Consider the following 21,660-nt stretch of genomic DNA (forward strand, 5'->3'; position numbering starts at 1 on the left):
ACTCCCATCTCCTTCATGTTGCAAGAAACATTCATGTGGGTTTCCAGGGCCTGGCTGTGTGAGCACATTCGGCCCCACGTTTGCTCCAGCGAAGACTTTTGACTCTTCTCTGAAGGACAAGGCTTGGGGAAGCCAGGGTTGTGGATGTGCTGCCTTATTGCCAACAGGAAAAAGGGATTTTTTTTTTAACCTTGAACATCTGAGGAAGAGTGGGTTATTACTTGATACATTACAGTAGTGTGCATCTGTTGAAAACAATGGGCTGGCAGGGTTGCAAAATAAACTGAAATTTTAATGTTTGTAAAATAATAGACAATGTTACCTTTGCTTCAGGCCTCACTAGGGCTTTTATTCTCTCTTTATAGCTCAGGTGTCACTGCCTCATATCAGAGGCTCAGTCACAGAAGACATGTGTAACAGTAACACATGAATCTCGGGGAGAATAAGGAAGGATGTTTTAAATAAAGTCTTGACTGGAGTTTTCCAAGTTGCTGTGGGAATACAAAATCAGTGGTGCTGCTCAGGAAGATACCAGAGTAGCTGCAGGAGTTCTCTCTCTTACCAGATTTTGTAGAACTCAGAGAATGATCTTTCAAAACAAAGATTTTTGAATTTTAACTTAAGACGTTTAAGCTTCACCTTTTTTTGTTGTTTGTTTTTTTTTGTTTGTTTGTTTGTGTTGTTTTTTTTTTTTTTTTTTTCCAAGCAGCATCTCGTGTTCCGTGCTTTAATACATCCCTTTCAGGGCCAGAGACAGCGGGCTGCAGGGCTGCACTGCAAGTCCCCGGTCGCTCAACACACAGCAAATGCTGCCCCTGGTGTTCCAGAGAAGGAAATACGCTAAATCCATCCCTCACCTTCTCAAGTTTGGTCCGAACACCCTGGCGAATGTTACCAGCCCCTGGACACCGCTGTCATTTTTGGATTGGCTACTTGTCGATTTTCTTAAAAGCAAACGGTTCTTAATATTATCGTAACATCACTTGCGATTTGTGTCATAGACATTTAATAAACACACGCAGTAAAAAAATAACAGGTCCTGAATAATTACTTTTTTTTTTTTCCTCAGTTGACATTAATTTGTGACCTTTTTACATGATATTGTGATCTCACATGAGCTGTCATGCTTGAGAATTTTTTCTGTGTGAATTCACCACCGCTGTTGAAGCTCTGAGTTCCTTAAGTCGGCAGCCCCTTCCAGATCAGCAAAACACTTATTTGTGCTGGGTTCACAGCCAGGAATTCTCCCCATAGACATCCCATTGTCCTAACAACTTTCCCAAAATGGAACAAAAAGACTGTGCTGAACCTTTGTCACTTAAAAATTTGAGTACATGCTTAAATCTAGGCACATACCTCATTCATCTCTGTTTGAAAATCATGTATCAGATTACTTCAAAGTCAAATGAACTCCACTGGAATGGCACATGCTTAATATCAATCCTGCAGAGGATTTTGCAAACTAGAGCTATGAATTTGCGGCCATTTCCATTATTTGCTATTCAGTGAGAGTTCTTACCCATTGTGAACGTTCACAGCTACACATACCTGTATTTCCTGGGGTATTCCCAGCAAGGCAGGCTCCTGTACCATGCCGCTCACCTGGGAAATTGTTTTAAGTTTGGGGCACAGTCTGACTGTACCAGCATCTGTGTTCCTGTCCTGAAATTTTGGGCACAAGCCACATGTAATTACTGCTCTGTTTGAACTGTAAAACAAGCCATCTTGAACAAACACTCACCCACCCACCAGTTTTTTAATTAAGAATATAATCCCCAGAGAAATACAAAGAAACAGTCTCTTCATCTTATTTAATAAACAACAGGGAAAGAAAAGAACCCCACATCATCACTCATTACCTAGAAAAACACTAAATTTCACACAAACTATTCAGGTAAGTGAAGCCAATGCAGAGCATATGATCAGGTTCTTTCAATACCATTTCATGTATTTTTCATATTGTTCCTTGGCTGGTAGATCATATACATTCTTATACATGCTTTTGTCTCACCTCTAAATTCAGAATAGAAATTCATATTTCTTATTTCTCAAAGCAGAATAAGAAAGTCAACTTTATCAAGTCTATTTTGTGTGTGCTGGGTATGTCTCTTGGAGTGGTATTGTATTTACATGTGTTTATCTAACACACCCACTCTGTTTATCCAGACAGACTTAAAGAAGGATAAAACTACAAGTCTTTATTTATCTAAATAAAAGTAAATGAGAAAAGTTAAGCATGGGAATTGCCTGTATTTGCCTGCCAAACTGCTAGAAATAGCTGCTTTTTGGAAACAGGAGAAGCCTTAACTGTCAAAAAAAAAAATGACACTAACAGCTATCCAGTATTAGCAAAGTTCACCATCCCATTTAATCCACAAATGACTTTCTTTCCAAAAACTGAAGGACATAGGCAAAATAATCAACTCTTTTTGTACCTCACTGCAAAAACTGGACATACAGACCAAAAAGAGCCTTCTTTCCTCGAAATACATCGCATTAGTAGGGCTGTTCCTGTGCATACAGTCTGTGTGAACTTCATCATTATCACGGTGTCCACTTACAGAACTTAAAGTAGGGCCGATTGTCGAAACATTACAGGAACTAAAGTAATTTCCAAGTATGATCATTAGTCACCTTCTCTGAGTCTAATCACATACCGAGCTCCCTTCATCGTTCCATGAAGACAGGTACTTTATCTTAATTAGAGCTACTGCTTCAAAAATTAAGTCTGAAGACAATTAAAAATTTCCTATCAAAATGAACACAATATTCTCTCACCCTATAACTCCACTCAAATTCTCTGTTGTGGAAAAGGAACTAAGAAAGACTGGTCAGATTTCTAACTTCTCCTATCATTAAATATTTGCACAAAATTTTTCTGCTAGAAATATTCTTACTGAGTATTTCTATACATAGAAAGTCTCAGGGGATGAGTTCTCTTTGTGCTTCATGCTGTACAAGTACCAGCATTTACAGCCTGTTCTGGAAAATTTGATCTAAATTCTTACATTTACAGCTCTTCTAAACAATCTTTTCCTTTCCTGTGGTGAAGACAAACGTAAACATGATGCAATGATACTTTGCATTCTCTGTCTTGCAGAAAGTCTTCAGCTAAAACAACAGCCACAAAAACATTATCACTTCCTCCAATCTCAGTGAGGGGAATATCAAAGTTTAAGAGAAACTATACACACACACAAACATTCTGTCAGCCTCTGCCAAGCCAGATCAAATATCAGTTTCCGACTGAAACAGAAATCAGTGATGTCAATTCTAAGCATTTTCTCGGTCCAACTGGTGACATCACAGACAAGATGAGTAAACCTATGGACACACTTTCTTCCAAGAAACTCTTAACAGGACACTTTTGTATCCCCGTCACAGACAGAATAACTAAGATCTGGAAAAAAATGCCTGCAGGAAGAAAAAAGAAGTAGACAGCTCTCAATTTTTCAGTGAATGGAGGTGAGAAACATGATCGGGGATGTAGATATAAAAAAAATGAGGAAAATTAATCACTGGAATAATTAGCCAATTTTCATTTTCAATCAAGACGTATGCATTCTTGAAATATTACCAGTAATCAGCATGCCAAAATTTCCTAAACTTATTTTTTTTAATTCCATAGCAAACAGCCTAAATATGGCAAAATGAGAAATTGACCCCTCATTCTGATAGCAAAATTTTTAAATAAGAGAGTTGCCAGAAAATTCAGAAGGAAGCAGAAATTAAGACCAGTCAGGAAGGCTCTGAGAGGGCATACTCCATTATGTAGTACAAAACCCTGTTTACTTCAGAACAGTTTTCCTTTGTAAGAATAATGTTACACCAAACATAAATGTTATTTTATTATTTTAGAGAAGCCAACAACAGTGGAAAGAGAATTTGTTAACAGAAAGATGTGGACCATCAAGGGGCATTACTTTTCCTAAAAGGGATTTATTGGAGATGGATTCCTGAGTGCTTTTAAGTTGATGGGTGTGTTCTCACTAATACTCCCAGCAAAACAGTAATGAAAGAAAAAGAAGAGAAAACAGAGTTCCTTCAGCTTTGATAACCAGCGAGATAAGTATAAGATATATCAGATCTCAGAATATTTACATATCTAACTCACACTTAAGGTATGGAAATAATATCTTCAACATAATTTTACTTGAAAGTAAGTCTCAATCTATTTACTGTTTTTTTTCATCTTGGTTTGTAAATCTTTTATCTGTATGTGGCACAACAGAGAATTGATGATATTAGAGCTAATAGATATAATAACATATAAACCACTGTTGAATTTCAACCCCTTAAAATATAAAAGCAGCTCACTTCTTACACTGAATGCTGGAAAAAGGGTAGTGAATGACAAATCTAAGGTACACTCCTATGGAAAAAAGTCAGTAGATGTTCACCATCGAGTGATACACCTGGCAGCAGCTAACTAGCCAATCAGCATATCTGTTACCAGTAGCATGGCATAATGAATATGGGGAGTTTTTATTGACAAATCTATGAGAAATTAGGTTTCACGAGTTTTGCTTCTGAGAGAGCGTGTTAAAAATCTACAGTGTTTACGGTATCTTCTAAGTTGCTCAGCCACAGAACACTAATAATATGTGCATACAGCAGGATGTAAGAACAGTTCCAAACTGATTTGAAACCTGCACCCTGCATCTTCTGTTAGGCTACATCTGATTAATTTTATATGCAGCACAAGGTACTGGGACAGAATCATAGAACAGTTTGGGTTGGAAGGGACCTTTAAAGACCATCATAACCAGGGACATCTTCCACTAGATCAGTGCTCGAAGCCCCATCCAGCCTGATCTCTCTCTAACACTTCCAGGAATGGGGTATCCCCGGCTTCTCTGGGCAGCCTGTTCCAGTGTCTCAGCACCTCCACAATAACAAAATCCTCCTTCCTTATGTCCATCTAAATCTACCCTCTTTCAGTTTAAAGCTATTGCCCCTTGTTCTATCACAACAGGCCTTGATAAAAAAAATGTCCCTCTCTAGCTTTCTTGCAGGTCCCCTTTAAGTAGTCAAAGGCCACAAGGTCTCCCCAGAGGCTGAACAACACCAACTCTCTCAGCCTGTCCTCCCAGCAGAGCTGTTCCAGCCTCTGATCATCTTGGTGGCCTCCTCTGGACTCTGACAGGTCTGTGTCTGTCCTGTACTGAGGGCTCCAGAGCTGGATGCAGGACTCCAGGTGGAGCAGAGGGACAGAATCACCTCCCTTGACTTGCTGGCCCCGCTCCCTCTGATGCAGTCCAGGATACGTTTGGCTTCCTGGGCTGTGAGCACACATTGCCAGCTCACATCCAGTTTTTCAGAATGGACAATACAGTACTTAATCCTTCCTAACTCCTCAAAAATCTACTGCCCTGGCTCCAAAGAACTCTGATTTGGGTGTCATGCTGTTCAGGTAAGCCATGCATCATGATTCTGAGCAACTCCTACTTTCTGTTAAGTTATGCTGGAAGAATTCTTGCTTATTTTGCATGGCCACATTAATCCACTCTCTTAGGTTTTTAGCTGCTGCAAGTTGTTGCCATTATGTTTGCACAATGTAATTTGATGTTTAAAATCTCAGTAAATTGCCTCGGCTGCTTATCAGAGACAGCACTGTGGGCCCAAGTGTTCATTTAGATGGCTACACCAGACTCAACCTGCATGACGCTATAATGTGACTCATCCCGTACTCTCTGAAGAGAGGATTGACTTCTGTGCTGCAAACATACTCAGGACTGCAGAATATTTCCTCTGTTGCTTTGCAACAGTCTATACTGTTTCCTCAGAAAGGAACCAGATCTTTGCATTTGGGTCCTGTTTATTGTAACTATCATTCTAAATGGATGAACTCGCATATAACAAGGAAAGTAAGATTCAAGTCATATGATCTTCTATAAGACAGACTTATCTTTCCAAATATACCTACTTCCAAAGGTCTCAGCATCTCCTACCTTCCCTACAATGCAGCTCAATATAAATAGGTCAAAGTTTCATTTCACAAGTAAACAGATACTGAGATGTTATTTTTAAGAACAGAAGGAAACTTACTCTGAAGTAAGACTGGAAGGACTTATTTGGTAAAACTTTGGGTTATTATTGACACCGATGAGGAAAAAAAGATAGAGCATGTTCTCAAACAGTTTAAAGGAATATGGATTTAAGTGTAACACAGCCTTAAAAAGAATCTTGAAGACCAGGCAGAGATGAAGTGCACACAGATAAAGCAGGCCATTCCAATTTTTACAACATGTCTTTCAAAGATCTATATGACCACTTAATCCATTTTCTCTTCTTGGAAACTGTCTGCATCGTTAATGCAGTCTTCAAGATCATTATATCTCTGCAAATAAAATAAAACCTGTATTATTTTATCAATGTTTAATAACTGAATTACATAAGGACTACTTCTTTTTTTTTTTAATACAATACAAGCATGCCAATAACAGTCCAGCAGCAATGATATCTGAAAGTTTGCTAAATGCAATTGTACTACAAGTTGTCTTACAACAGTTCATAAAGTGTTTCTGAATAATTCAAAGTACTTCAGCATAAACAGAGGAGTAAAATATTCTCGCTGTGTCTCATGTACGTGTTCCAAATCTTTCTAAGTTACAGCTTGAGTTTGTTGTGTTGCTGCTTTCAAATGAAATGGGAGCCCGCCCACCACAGCCCAGAGATAGTGCAGCTGTCAAAAGGCTTAATGTCACAAGTTGACACAAACTCTATGTGAACGCAGCAGGATACCACTGTTTGGGAGACTGGGTCAGCAGAAGAGGATGAATGGTTAATCTGAGTGATATTACTGAAGCCCAGTAATTCAGAGCTATCATTTAAATCAGACATTTTATCTCAGCTTACTTTTGTCTGCTTGGAAAAGGATACATCAAATAGCTCAGTCATACCTTCTGAATCCACCCACTGTCTTCCAGCTGGCTGAAGAGCCGTTCAACTGTGTCTTTGACTGGTTCATCCACAAAACCATCTGACTCTGTAATGGAGCTGCAATCCACATACAACTTGTATTTGAAGTGCTTCAAATTGTGATAAACTCTTGTACGATCTGCACACACCACACCAACCTTCAAAACCTAGGCCAAAGAGAACACATCATTCTCTCTGATAGAATTGTGACTATCTTGACAACACAAAGAATGGCTATGTCAGTCTAGTAGGATTTTATCAGTCAGTCTAGGAAGATTTTTTGAATAATGAAATAAACAGAATGACAATACATGCACAAAATCAGCACAAAACCATGTAGTTTTCACAGCCACAACAGAACAATTTTTGAGCAAGCAGGCAGTCAGCAAGTCTATGCAGTGGCAGCTTATCAGTACTGTTTTCTCTTGCAAAGACAACCAGGTTTATAATTGGTAGTATCTTTCCTGTCTCCTGGTGCAACTTTGTTACAAAGTCATTAACCCTTTAGACAGCCATCACATTGTGAAAGCAGGGGAAAATAAATTATCTGATTACTTTTACTTAATTTGGAGTACTTCCTAGGGACATGAAATACCAGTTCTAGCATTTTGTAGACTGAATAATAGTCAATATTTCCTCAAGAAATACATACAAATACAAACAGACATATGCCTAGGAACATATATTTAATAAATATATAGATTGGATTTCATAAAAATAAAATCTGAAAACCAAGGTTTTATACAACGCAAAAGTGAATCTGCAGCTGTCTGGGAGGTGTAGCCCTAATGCTGTAGAAAACAAAGCCTCTACATCTCCCAGTTATTACCAGGTTTACTTCTACAATTTCTACTCAGAAAAGAAAGAACCGTCTTATTTAATGGTTTTCTTTACAGCAGTGTTTACAGAGAAACAAATGGTAAATACACATATAAATACATAATCAGAGCATGGATTAGAGTAGATTAATTATCTTCTATCAGCACTAACGTTAAATACAGGGAAGTATTAGCACATATCTGGAAGTCAGATTTTATATGAAGATGCTAAGTGGTAAAGGTGTTTACCTGAAAATACTGAGTAATACATTGGTTACAAGAATTTTTGGCAGTCCGAAATCTTCACTAAGAGTATGTGAAACTGCAGGTGAGGGGAGGAAGAGACAAAGCTCATCTTCATTTAAGGACATCCTGCATTTCACCAGAGTAAGTTTTGTTCTATTTGTACAAGAGAAGTAATTCAAGTACATACAATGGCAAATCAGAAGAGGAATCTATTCCCTGTAAATGACCACAGGTGCACAGACTACTACTCAACTACATGGTGACAAAGCCTATCAGGTAAATCTACATCCATCTGGTTTTCAGAGGTCAGGCTTTCTACACTCAAAAGCAATGTAATTAATACATGTGTAAAGAAATTCAGCTCCTGATACATACAGAAGAAACGGATTTAGTTCTAGTAAAAACAAACAAAAAACCCCCAAAACCATCAGCTTATCCTTCAAGAGCAGCATGGTTTTGAGTGAGCAACCTTTGTAAGGTCAAAGTTCTTTGCATCAGTAATGCAAGTTGCAATTGTGTTGCTATTTCCAATTCGGTGCACATATAAAAAAACCGTACAATGTTATATATTGCAAAATGAACTCTTCTGAGCCAGAACAGTGATACCCTTTACTGCTGCCATTGGCAATCATCTGAATACTCTTCTAGAAAGTTAAGTTTGAATCAATGCTTACAAGCCACTTTTTCAGGAAGCTTTTCCAAATGCATGACCAAATATTTGCACCTGTGAGTAGTTCCCCAAAACACATGACCTACTTGCACAACCTAGCACTAGCAGCATCTACTGACTTTTACAGAAACTAGATTTATATTAATATGCATTATTTATATATTTTCTTAAATATATTAATATACTTAATTTCTGAAATGTATTAACTAGCAGCTCAACTGATATAAGCAAGTGTAATATCACTGAAGTTAGACATATATTCACTTTAAAAAACTTTTCATCTGACCTATGATTATTAACTTCAATTTTAACCATCTTGAGATAAAAAATTCCTATCACTACATCGTAATTCTCTACTGATCATGTAAATGTACCTATCTGCAGCTCCGTCTTCTACCCTTCCCAAGACTGAAAAGGTAAGTCTTGTGTTTGGTGCTATAGGTGCTTCTGAAGTGCAAGGCCTGCCAACAAATGCATAACCTTCATTCATTCAGTTTTCCGGAGTACCATTTCAAATACTGAAGCAATTGAGCTGCAGTGTTTCGTAAAAGCATTTTATAACTTCTCAAGTATCCCAAGCAATGAGGTGCGGCACCTGGACTACTATGTGATGTAATGTAGGAGATACCATTCCGCATCAAACTGACAGCCCAATTCTCCCCCTGCCACAACAGCTAGCAGGAGATATTTAGGAAGTTGGCATAAGATGCAGGACCAACACCAGAATGATCATAACATTGCCATTCAGCTTCTCGCAGTCAACTGTTAAGACAGTCTGTGTCATCCCAACTGTTATGTTCCACAGTGTGGAAGAAGCCTCCCCAAGAATCTGTCTAATCCCTTTTGGGACCCACTAACACTTTTCCGAAGTATCTTGTGGCAATGAGTTTCATAGTCCATTTATATGCGAGGTGTAAAGTATTTCTACATTGGAGAAATGCCAGAGGCAATAGTTAAATATCATATAGTGTAATTACGTATTGTGTTTTTAAAGCAAGAAACATTGTCTAAAAATACAATGCTATTTCAGAATGCAGCTTTGGAAAGAATCTCAGTACTGTACTCATTCTAATTTTTTCCTCTCGTGGTTCTCAGTGTCTCTGTCCTAACACTTAACTTATCTACTCAAGCTGGCCGTATCAGCCAAAGTTGTGTTAAATCACTTTGTATGGAATGCAGGAGCGTAGCCTGACAATAGCACAACATGTAGTGACTGAATCCACGTCCTCTAAGAATGATTATAAATGGGAGTAGAACACTAGGACTGATTGAAGAAAACAGTTTATAATCCAGGTGACACAGAAGCAAAGAAGTGTAGGAGACACCTACACCTTTAAACCTTTCGGTCCTCCCTGGCTGTGGAGGAATGAAAATTGGCAACTAACACACAGAACAATCACTGCAAGCCTAAGCAAAACTGCAACAGCTGTTTTTCTTCTCTTTCTACTGGCAAAGCAGAATGCTTCAGAGATGAGAGAAAAGGAAAGTTCTATGCAGAAGAAGAGCGTGGGAGGTCTGGTTTTGTTCTCTCCATATCCACTTTTCTCAAATATTTTCATATAAAACTTTAGAAAACAGTCCAGCTACGTGTTTCCATTCAATCTGATCTGCTGGTACTAAACTGTCTTCTCTTTCAGTCAATTAAGTTCTTGAAGTGCCAGTTTCACGTAGCTCTGTGTGCTTTTTCTTTTTCCTCCTTTTTTTCTCAATTGTCAAGACAAGCTGATCAGCACACTGGCAGCAGAATTTCAAAGACTACTTGAGAACAGTTCCTTTAGCAGTCTAAATTACAGGTCACCATAAGAACATGAATGTTGTATTACAAAGGCACTATCAAAAATTCCTGGGAAGTGCTCAATAACTCTCCTAGGTATGTTCTACAGCCCCTGAGCTAGACTGAGCATGAACAAGCAGGCTGGAGTACACAGGGTAAAAAAGCTCTCATTTTCTACTGAAAAGGACAAAAATGAAGCAGCAAGTTAATTCAATATTCAGTATGATATTTCAAGTTTTTTTCCAAAGTGGAAAATAGCCATTGCTTTATGTAGGACAACGTTTAGACAGCAGTGAGGGAATTACTACTGTTATTTCTACAGCTAAGGTAGAAGTCAAGTAAAGATTAAATTCTTGTGCTAGTTCACTTATTGTTTCTGGTTAGGTAAGGCACACACTTCCCACGAAAAACTGAAAAGTTTTAACTTGGTGATCTACATTCAGAGACCCATATGGAAGAGAGAATAATCACTGCGATGTACTGCAGTAGCCGTGCTAGTATGATTGCCAAGGACTTACTGTTTTCCTTCAATAAACAAGGGGAAAAGCCTTGCTAGAAAAGCATAGCTCCCTTGTTTATTATGCACACACAGACTTATCAAACAACTGCTGCTCAGAAAGGTCTGTAATGCATTTAAGAAAAACTGTGGCACAGATTTTCCGAGATTCTGCATTACATGCAGAACCCAATACGATGACATAATGATAATCACACTGATGCCCCTCAAATCTCTGAGTTAGAATATTTGCAAAGATCCAAAGGATGTAGTCTTGAGTTTCAGTAAGGTGTATTTCCAGTTCGATGAGGGCTTCACTTTATTTTATGTAAGAAATCTTGTTATACCTCGTTTCAAATTATATTGTAAATATAACTTGTCCTTACACTTCTTTCTTTTCAGAAAATACTGAAGAACTTCAGCTGTATTCAAAAACTCTTTCGTACTCACAAAGAAAAGGCATATACTTTCTAAATTTCATGAAAGGGAAGAAAGGCAGAACTTGGATATCAGCTTGGTACACAACTGTGGCAATCTTTTATTCTTGACAAATCATGTGCTTTGCGTTTATCATAAGAGGTCATGAATTACATTACTTAATAAGGTCAAATGCATATCTAATCATAACAATCACTGGTAGCTGTAAATTTGAAGAGAAGATCCCTAAATATTAGAAACACTCAGGTTCTTAAAAGTCAAAGTCTTCAAAAGTCTCAGCTGTGAAATACAACAAAATTGACTGCTCAGGCCATCTAAAATGACTGCCCAGTGCAACGTTATGTAACAAAATTAATGATGTGTTTCATTCAAAAAATTCGATTTCATGCAAAATACCCTGGTAGAGATGAGTGAGAAAAAGATGCAAGACTACCTAAATGAAAATGTTTTCTAGTTTGGACAAGTAGTTCTGATAATGCAGTAATGAAAAAACCCTCTAATAAAAAGTACTGAAGTAGTTAGGAACAAGTCTTCTCAAAAGGTGACCAGCAATTTCAAGTGTCAGTGCAACCAAGATGTCAAGATACTTTGTCCTGGGTGAATAGCTACATGGGAAATAGCAGATGTGAAAAAAATCTGAAGAATGAAGCAGTAAATTCTGACTAGACTGCACTTGGACTATCAGAATGACAGTGGCACTATTTCACTCAATGTTCTGACCTACAGCAAACAAGAGCAGTTGGAGTGCATATGGATGCTCCAAATGCTGGAGGCATAGTAGGCACAGAATTAGCAAACCCAGTGACCCGGTGTAGAACAAACCTTATTTGCAACAACATAGAACACACAGTTATTCAATGGAGATGATCACCCATTATATAGAACGTTACTTTTATAATATTTCCGAAAGCTAATCAACGCAATATTCCTGCTGGGAGAGTCTTAAGGGCATTATATTAGGGACATGGTTTAGTGCTAGAGTTACGTTATGGTTGGACTCCTGAGGGTCTCTTCCAACTGAAATGATTCTATGATAAGCACACATAATGGTAAAGGGCTTTCAAGTGATCTAATTTCAGTGAAAAGGCATTCTGATATTTAGAATACATGTAAATCTGAGGCAAATGTTATACTTCATTTAAAGCCTCAGACTCATGGCATATGGAGTTAGGATCTACTCAAGATTTTAAAAAAAAAAGCCATAATAGTTCTCAGGTACTTGGTGAAAACCAGGAATGCAAAGCATGTTCAAAGCATCACTCAGTCATGTAATTTTTTACCACTGTTTTTCCTTTCTCTAAGATATACATCTGCTTCAGGATTTTCAATTTTCTATTATGTGTTCACTGACAAAACGAAAGACTGTTCTAGAAATAACTGATTGAGTGCTTGTGTTAGAACTCTGGTTATAGTATGCGAATCTTCTAGTGTGCTGTCAGCCTCTTGGACACACAGTTTCAGACTGTCCCCATGCGCCACAAAAGACAAGCATGCTGAATAGGATGCGTAGGACACTATGTACCTAGAGTTTCCTTCTTGTCTAGCATGAGACTCAAACTGTAGAGCTTTGAATCAGAGGAAAAACTGAGGCAAATGTCAATTTTGACTTGAAGGCAAGAGTTATCAATAAACCCTATCGCATGTCTTAGAGTCCTTTACTTTTTTTATCACGAAGTCCATCTCATGGTTGGGTTACGCTTACTAGTGCTTACCACAGTGCAAGTACATGTGTTGCATCAGGTATTAATATTAAAGTGGCAAAAGCGGGGAGGAAACAGCACACTGATAATTGTGATGCAGGCAAAAACAAAGGTCACAGAAAGTCATCAGATTTATTTTCTTGATAAAAGTTAGGTTTATTTGAGGATCCTTTTCATTACCTCTTTCCCCAGATATAAGAAAGGATGGTGGGGAGGCAGAGGGGAATTTCTCTATTCATCCTTTGAAATTTCATAGGAACCTCCTTCGTAATTCCTAGCTAAATCCAAGACTACACTCCTCCAAACCGCAAAATAGTCCTCATGTTTTAAAAATTAATAGAGGTTAAACATGGAAATACAGTAGCTTAGCTCTTGCCTTTAGCATTACAGACATTAGATGTGTCAATAAGATTTCTGTCCTTTGTATGATTTGCTGTAACACTAGACAAAGCTTAAAAACAATTATATAGGGTGCTTGTTCAAAGTTACCTGCTTGTCATCTGACATGAAGTCATCTGCTTCCAAAGTGCTACTATTATAAAGCTTTCCAGAGAGCAGCACATCAAACTTACAATACCGAGTAAGTCCACAGGCATGACAAGACATATTTTTGGGATTTTTCATGATAATGCGAACATCTGGGTAACAATCCACACGCTCCTGAAAAACAGATTTCAAATAATATTAAAAAAACTCCCTAAACTGAAAGATGCCTCAAAGAGGCTGCTGAGTACTCTGTACTCCTACAAAATTAGTGCAAGAGAAACCACAGAGATTCAAATCTGAATCTTTCGCTGTTCAGTTGCAAACATAAACCTTCTCAATAATTTTCCAACACTTCATTCAGTTCTAGTTCATTAATTCTTTCTTTCAGCTTCTGACCTAAAGAACAGCTCCTGCATCCTGGCACTTATTTTTCTCTTTTTTTTTTGAGGGGGGTGAGGGTTAAACTATACCAGTTGGTCTGCTTCAAATAAATACACTGTATCTCTCCACTGGCCATACTCCATTATTACAGCGTTTATTAGATCAGCACACCTAACACACTAATACTGTTCTAGCAATTCATAGACAATGACTACGTTACCATATATTGACTTCATTTATTTGAAGTAGTACAAGATTCATTATGAACATACCGGTTTATCTTTTTGTGGGAGGAGGAAGAAATTTTGTTATAACATTTAGCAAGTCACAAAAATTCCTCAAAAAGTCATCTGCTGAAGTTAGCAGAAGCACTCAGGTAACTGAACAGATTCTGTTCTGTAACCTGAATGTTTTTCTGTTTATAAATGCATAAAATAAGTCTGATATTTTAAAGTATCACAACAAGTTATGTAAGGTAAAGAACAATGAGTTTCTGTTAAAAAAGAATATATAATTATAGCAATGATTGTACCTTTACTGAGAATTACAGTATAAAAAATGTCATTAATATGATTTGAAGCCCACTTCACTATTTAAAATAGAAGCTACCTACCCTGTATCGATCTTTCCAGCGACTTGTAGAGATTAAGTTGTCCAGACGCGGCTGAATGAAGCGGTCATCCAAATAATGAAGTGAAAGCAACATATCTTGTGCATACTGCTTTTGTCTTGTCCCATCTGTTCAGTGAGAGTCATTACTAATTTGCTGACCACCCTATGTTGTACAAGTTTCTTCAAATAATTTTTTCAAGGACATTATGCTACTGCATACTAAGAACTAGGAATGATTTTAATAAATTATTACTGAACACATTTGCTACTGTTATTCATAAAAGTGATCCATGCATCTTTGATAAATTGATATATTTATTTTAAAAGTCTGTATCACAAGAGGTACATGAATAAACTCTACAATCAAGGGTAAAAGGAAAAGTCTCCAAATGGAGACCCATTCACTAAAACACATTTAAAGAATGGAAAAGGGGAAAAAAGAAAAAAGTGCATTGCTTTTTGTCCAGTTTGTATGAGATGTTCATAACGTATGAGGAGGTTGCAATCTATGAAAACAAACTGCTTTGAGCAGCTTCAGAGAAATTTTGACTAATCTCTTTGTCACTTACAAAGAACACATAGAAACTGACCTTCAAATTTCAGCAGCATTCAGATGCCTTCACTTAAGCGGCATAAGTACATCCAAATACTTACTCAAGGAAAAGAAATAAACAAGTATCAGGATGACTGAAACTACCAAGGGCAATCAAGCTGGTGAAGGCTATAGAGCAGAAGTCATATGGGGAGCTCCTAAAGTCACTTGGTTTGTTCAGCCTGAAGGAGACTGAGGGGAGACCTCATGGCAGCTACAGCTTCCTCACAAGGAGAGGAGGAGGGGCAGGTGCCAAACTCTTCTCTCTGGTGACCAGTGACAGAACCTGAGGGAATGGCAGGAAGATGTGCCAGGGGAGGTTTAGGGTGGACATTAGGAAAAGGCTCTTCACCCAGAGGGTGCTGGAGCACTGGAACAGGCTCCCCAGGGAGGTGTCACGGCCCCAAGCCTGACAGTGTTCCAGCAGAGACTGGACAACACCCTCAGACACATGGTGTGAACTGTGGGGTTGTCCTGTGCAGGGACAGGAGCTGGACTCAATGATCCTTGTGGGTCCTTTCCAACTCAGGACTTTCTATGATTCTAACACTATTCCACAATTGTCTCCCAAAGTTTCATTAATTAATTACTTTCGTTTAATTAATTTCATAGGTGCAGGTCAATTCACACTGTCTCAAGCTTCAGCAGGTACAGATATATAAATTAATTCAGCTACCTTCCCTAGTCTTTCAGCAACGCTGCTATCAATGAAACAGAACCAAGGACCACTGGCTTTCTATCTTTCTATGTGAACAGTTGATTGTCATTGTCATTATAGCCACCGTCGTTAAAACTGTTTTTTCCATTTACACTTTACACACAGTTAAGTCAGCTATACTAAAAGCTTGAAGAGGCTGTGCTAGACCATAAAAAATCCCTCATAATAAAAAGCAAGTCTGAACTCTAAAGTAGCTACTCTTGATGCAAACTAGTTAACAGATTAACTTCTGTTAACTCAGAAAAATCCATTCTGTGTAATCTTTGTAATGCTAGACTACGTTCACATTATACTGTGTTCTTCAGAAAGATAAAATATAATCTCCAACTCATCCACATAGTAGAACTACTACCAGCACCTTGGCAATTGTTAGTTTTGTAGAGCAGGTACAATTCAAAACAGAATGAAGCTATTGCAACATAAATATGGCAAAGTTATTACTTTCCTTAAGCTTGTTTTCACTTGGTAAACAAAACTAACACCTGAAAGAACTAGCAGTGGTAGATGAAAGACTTTTTTAGCTCCAGGAATACACAGCCTTTATTCTGAAATCTGTGGTGTTTTTCATTCCCTCTAAGTTCGTGATGACACCAAAAAGTCCTCTCTTTGGCTCTCTGCTGACTCCTGCCACAGCCTGACACTGACCGTCCTCTCATCAATCCCATCTTTACAGCACTTCTGTAACTATGGGTGAGGTTGCCATTCAGCCTCACTAGGCCAATGCCAAAAATCACTGCCTTAGCAAGAACAAGGCAAGAAGTACTGACTACGAAGCTGTAAGAGTCAGTCCAAACAACAGTATTTGCCTCAACATCGCCATCAGGAACTTGGAGAGACACCAAGAATGGCCCGAGAGAAAGAACTGCGTGGTACAGGGACTCTCTGACCTAGGACTCCAGGTAACAATAGCTGCTGTCCAGAAGATGGATTTCATCTGCTGCCTCAACCAAACTTGCTCACCTCTTCCCTGTTACTAAGGCCAACGAAGAGGAACACGTGGGTCTTGAGGTCACCCAGCAGACAAGTAAGAGACCACTGAACGCAAGGTGATGCAGGCGCAGACAAGTTTTGGCAAGCAAAGCGGGGACTTTATGGGCCTGCGCAGTTAAGTCTGCACTGTGAAACAAAGATGGAGATTGGCCTCAGTCCATGGGAGAGAGGAGGGGTGAAGCGCTGTTGCTAAGCATAAAAGGTGGTTCCTAACTGAACATTGTGTGCCGCTTTACAGGCAAAATAATAAAGTTACACTGTTTGACTGAATTATAACCCCTTGTCATTTTGGTCACCTTAATTTTGCACTTCGAGATCAAGGTAAACAAACCATCGTGAGTCCATCACCAAATGGACCGCGACAGAAGCACACAACATTTTGACAATCAGCTGACCTTGCAATGTTTTCATTGAGGTATCTACTTTGAAATTGACTTTGCTTTCATGCTGGAACTGTTACTACTGATCAGTAACAGAGAAACACTTCCCTACATCTCAGAATGCCTTCTAACATTCTTCCAAGATTACTCTGTCCTTCTCAGATAGATTTTTTTTTTCCCCGCAAATTTACAGAGCAGCAAAGAACAGATCTCAGGACTCACAGTCCCATAATCTAAAAAGGAAACACATCTTTCTCTACAATAAATGTATTTGTATAACTCTGAATGCATTGTTATATTATTTAATGTAATTTACTTACCATATAATGAGCTCAGAAAAGTGTCATCAATTGCATTTATGAGGAAAGCCTTTACTATTCTTTTGAAGTGAACATAATGATCACAGCGAGACACTGGGAAGAACGCAATATAACGAGATTTTACCAAGAAAAAAAGATATAAGCAATGCTAAAAGTATTGTGAGAAGTTTAAATTTAAATATGGATTTAAAAATAATTTCAATTTAAAGACCTTGTCTTTAAACAGTGTTTCCTATCCCAATGATTTTTATTAATTTTAGCATTCTAAAGTCACACATGTCCCATCTCCTTTCAGCAAGAAGAATCCACAGTAAGAGCTACAAACACTACAACAAGATAATATTTCGTTCTATACAAAACAATAAATAACAGAAACCCATAAGCCTGTCCTTCTCTGGTTTGCTTTTTTTTTCCTCTTTCTTTTTTCTAACTTCTTTTCAAATACACACAATTTGGCTACGGTTTTCACTGGGGATGAAATAGCAGAAGTGCTTGTGACCATCTACACTAGCACTGACTGTCCAGTCAGTACATACCTGCTTCTGAACAACAAAATACATAAGAGAACTACAAGCAGGAAGTTCTGTTTCAAATCTCTGCTCCATCCAGGCACCAGTTTTCATAAAAGATCAATTTGAAAAGTTTTCTCACTCTGTGCAGTTCAGCTGAAATTGAAACCCCTACAAACCAGTGTCCCCAAGTCTCACCATCTTGGAATAAAAACAGATTAAAAAAAAAAAAAAAAAAAAAAAAAAAAAGGCTCCAAAAACCCCAAACTCATGACAATAATTTTGCACCACTCTCCAGAACAGAATTTGGCCAGAATTAACATAGCTGCTCTTAGCATATATCACAAGATGAAGGTTTACGCTTTTAGGTCTCCACAGGAATGACTGCATTATAAGCAGCTTACCTCACCCTAAACCAGATGAACTTCAAAAATCTGTGCAATAGGCTTTCCTTTCCTTCTCCCTAAATGATACCCTTCCTTTAATAAGACACAGAAAAACTATAGAAGTTTACTGTGTAAATCAGAGTATTTCCACAATAAATTGAAGCCTTTGCAGAATCTGCTTTTAAACGATCATATCCTATGAAACAGTATTTGTATTTAGAATCCATTAATATTTGTTACAGCACTATAAGCAAGTTAGACATATAGAATTGTCACTAATTTTGATCTTACAGTGTGGGACGTAGTATGCCAGCAACTCGCTATTTGATGTATTCAGTTCCTTCTGTTGTGGCTGGTTTTCACTTATTTCATGCTCTGTGTTGTCATCATCATCATCCTCTTCTTCTTCTACTATAAAATCTTTCATGCTGTTGCTGTCAGCTTCACTGCTTTCTGTTGGTGTGAGGGGCAAGTGACAGAGTGGTTCCTCTTCTATTTCTTCTTCATCATTTGAATCCTAATTAAATTTTTAAAAGTATTTCAAATACAAGAATTTACAGTACCTGCACTGACAAAATACTACACATATCAGATAAAATTTTTGACCTTATCCAACAAATCACATGTTTCAAAAAAATACATCATTCTGTACTAATGACAATTACTTTCAGCTTTAAATCAGCCATCTCCTCTACAGAGTCTATTTCTAGGAATTAAACTAACATGAGATCTCCAAGCTAGTTCAACAGGTATTTTGCTTCTTGATAAAAAATCATTTGATAATCCTCTCATGCATTTCTTCATGGAAAAAAAAAGGCATGATAAAGAAGTTTTTCCTTTCTGACTACATAGAGAAGATAGATACCTGTGTTCTAAGCTGCTTAGTCACCAGAACGCCTGAAAAAGCAAATGAAAGGAAATTCTTAAATTCTCAGTGACTGAAATGAAACTCAAGATAAAGGTTTTCAGCAGTCAATATTGTTATCTAGCTAACATGACAACTGTTAAAATGTAACAGAATTACTGATTTGCCATGAATAAAAGCCAAAATAAATAAAATCCCACTGGTTTATATCTATTAGTCTTCGCCTTCTCCTACACATTATTTTCCCCAATTCAATTTCAAAGACAAAATCCAGACCTCACAGTTTTCGCTACTGCAGGATCTCCGAGTTGCTCTTTGTCTTGCAAGAACTTTCAACTTTGCAAACATTTTCTGTTTCCTATTAGTAGAAACGTTTTCTACAGGGCAGGTTTTATCAGGCTGCCGTTCCTGCAAATTCTCATCTTCATCCATTATACAGTGACGTTTAGCAAAAATTTTTCTAACAAGTATATCACTGTCTTCACTTTCATCACTGTCACACAAGACAGAAGTGTTCAACCTTTTACGCTTCCCAGGCACAATGTGCTCATCCTCATCTTCTGTTACTTCTCCATCATGGCTTTTCTGCTCCTGATCTGAGAGGCTGTTCTTCACAAGAGTTTCATCTTTTTCATCTGCTTCATCTTCTGATGTGGTACACTCTTCCTCCTCGGAGGTACATGAGGATTCGTCATTGCTGTCAAGCAGTATGAGCTTCCTTTTAGTGCGTCTCCAATCAACTCGGGATTTGGATGGCGGTTCTGTTGCTGCTGTTTTATTTCTCGTTTCGTATCTTCTGACAACTGCTTTTATCTCCATTTGAAGGCTGTGACAACATCACAAAATGTAAACTGGTAAAACAGAGTACTTATTACATTATGCCATTCAAAAAGAAAAAAAAAGTACAAGGGCATGGATATTCTATCACATATGCTTATGATTTAATTAGGAAACACACTTAGAAATCAGCACCAAACTGAGCATGCACAATAGCTTCTGAAGAGGATACACCTTCCTCCAGAACAGTAGAAGAGCATAACTGCCCACACTTAGAACGAATCAACCGGAAAAATCAGCAGCGCAGCTACAGAACCCACCATCTCCTCCAACGCTGCAAGGAGGGACAGAGCCCCTGAGGCGCAACGCACACCGCCCAGGCAGGACCAGCAGCGGGTCTGGCTGGGGAGCGGCCCTGGGCTGGGGAAAGAGCGACCTGCAGCCGCCCGCCCGCAGCGAGACCCGACGCGGCCCAGGCGCGGGCCCTGCCGGGCCCCACAGAGCTCACCCCGCCCGCGGCCACAGCACACGCAGCCCGCTGCCCCCCCGCCCGTGGCCATGGCACACGCAGCCCGCTGCCCCCCCGCCCTAACTCAGCACCCCCCGGCAGCTCGCGCAGCAGCCGTTACTTTCACCGTTAACGTTCCCGCGGTCCGGCGCTGGAGCCGCTGAGGAGAGGCCACCGCCCCCCGGCGCCCTGCGCGCCGCGATTGGCCCGCGCCCGCTGTCACTCAGCTGCCGCGGTGTTTACGGAAGTGCTGGCAGGCGGGAAGGGGAGTTGTGTCACGTGGTGTGCTTGGGCTCGGTGGGTTGGCGCGCAGTGCTGGAGAGCCGGAGGTCAGGGGTTTGAGTCCTGCCCCTCGCAAGCGGAACAACCCGTCAGTGCCCTACCTTGTGGAGTCTCATCCGGCAGCTCCCAAGTAACGTTAGAGTGCGGTGTTTTAGTTGTGATCACATTTTTGCTGGCCCTGAATTGTACTCCTGAGGAAAATCTGTGTGGGCTTCAGAGGTACAGCACCTCCCCAGGGGGGCTGCCAGTGGCCACTGCCGGGGACCGGTCACTGAGGGGCTGCCTGCCCCGGGGCATACCCTGACAAAGCAGCACCTCTGCAGTTTCCAGCACTCTTCCTCTCTGCTGCCCTGGGAACAAACCTGCTAAATTTATTGTGTTCGGCCCCCAAATGATAAGGGAATATGAAAGCAGGTTGTGGCAGCTGTAACTGTGGGGATGTTTTGGGGGTGCCAGTCTGGGGCCCGACTGGAGCAGAAATCCCAGTGGTGCCTGTACTTGGGAAACCTTTGCCAGCTCACCTAGAATCATAGAACATCCTGAGTTGCAAGGGACCCACAAGGATCATTGAGTCCAACTCCTGTCCCTGCACAGGACAACCCCACAGCTCACACTGTGTGTCTGAGGGTGTTGTCCAGTCTCTTCTTGAACACTGTCAGGCTTGGGGCCGTGACACCTCCCTGGGGAGCCTGTTCCAGTGCTCCAGCACCCTCTGGGTAGAAGAACCTTTTCCTCATGTCCAATCTAAACCTCCCCTGGCACATCTTCCTGCCATTCCCTTGGGTTCTTGG

General features: G+C 39.4%; 1 protein-coding gene across 3 annotated transcripts; it reads right to left on the bottom strand.

Annotated features, from left to right (window-relative positions):
• Positions 1–1,796: 1,796 nt before the first annotated feature.
• On the bottom strand, positions 1,797–20,817 carry CCDC82 (coiled-coil domain containing 82). Of its 3 annotated transcripts, none has more exons than XM_065832183.2 (8): positions 20,715–20,817; positions 19,579–20,128; positions 18,729–18,954; positions 17,543–17,635; positions 14,544–14,668; positions 13,553–13,723; positions 6,903–7,088; positions 1,797–6,340 (listed from the first exon to the last, which is right to left on the bottom strand). In XM_065832183.2, the coding sequence occupies exons 2-8, from the start codon at positions 20,119–20,121 to the stop codon at positions 6,275–6,277; spliced, it is 1,410 nt and encodes a 469-aa protein (XP_065688255.2). In that variant the 5' UTR covers positions 20,122–20,128; positions 20,715–20,817; the 3' UTR covers positions 1,797–6,274. The 3 variants fall into 3 exon arrangements, with proteins under 3 accessions (XP_065688255.2, XP_065688248.2, XP_071659672.1); XM_065832176.2 differs by having other exon boundaries at positions 20,709–20,809; XM_071803571.1 differs by lacking the exon at positions 20,715–20,817 and adding an exon at positions 20,400–20,480.
• Between the last annotated feature and the right edge of the window lie 843 nt (positions 20,818–21,660).

The sequence above is a fragment of the Patagioenas fasciata genome, chromosome 1 (genome assembly GCF_037038585.1).
Source record: "Patagioenas fasciata isolate bPatFas1 chromosome 1, bPatFas1.hap1, whole genome shotgun sequence".
NCBI classification, from domain to species: domain Eukaryota; kingdom Metazoa; phylum Chordata; class Aves; order Columbiformes; family Columbidae; genus Patagioenas; species Patagioenas fasciata.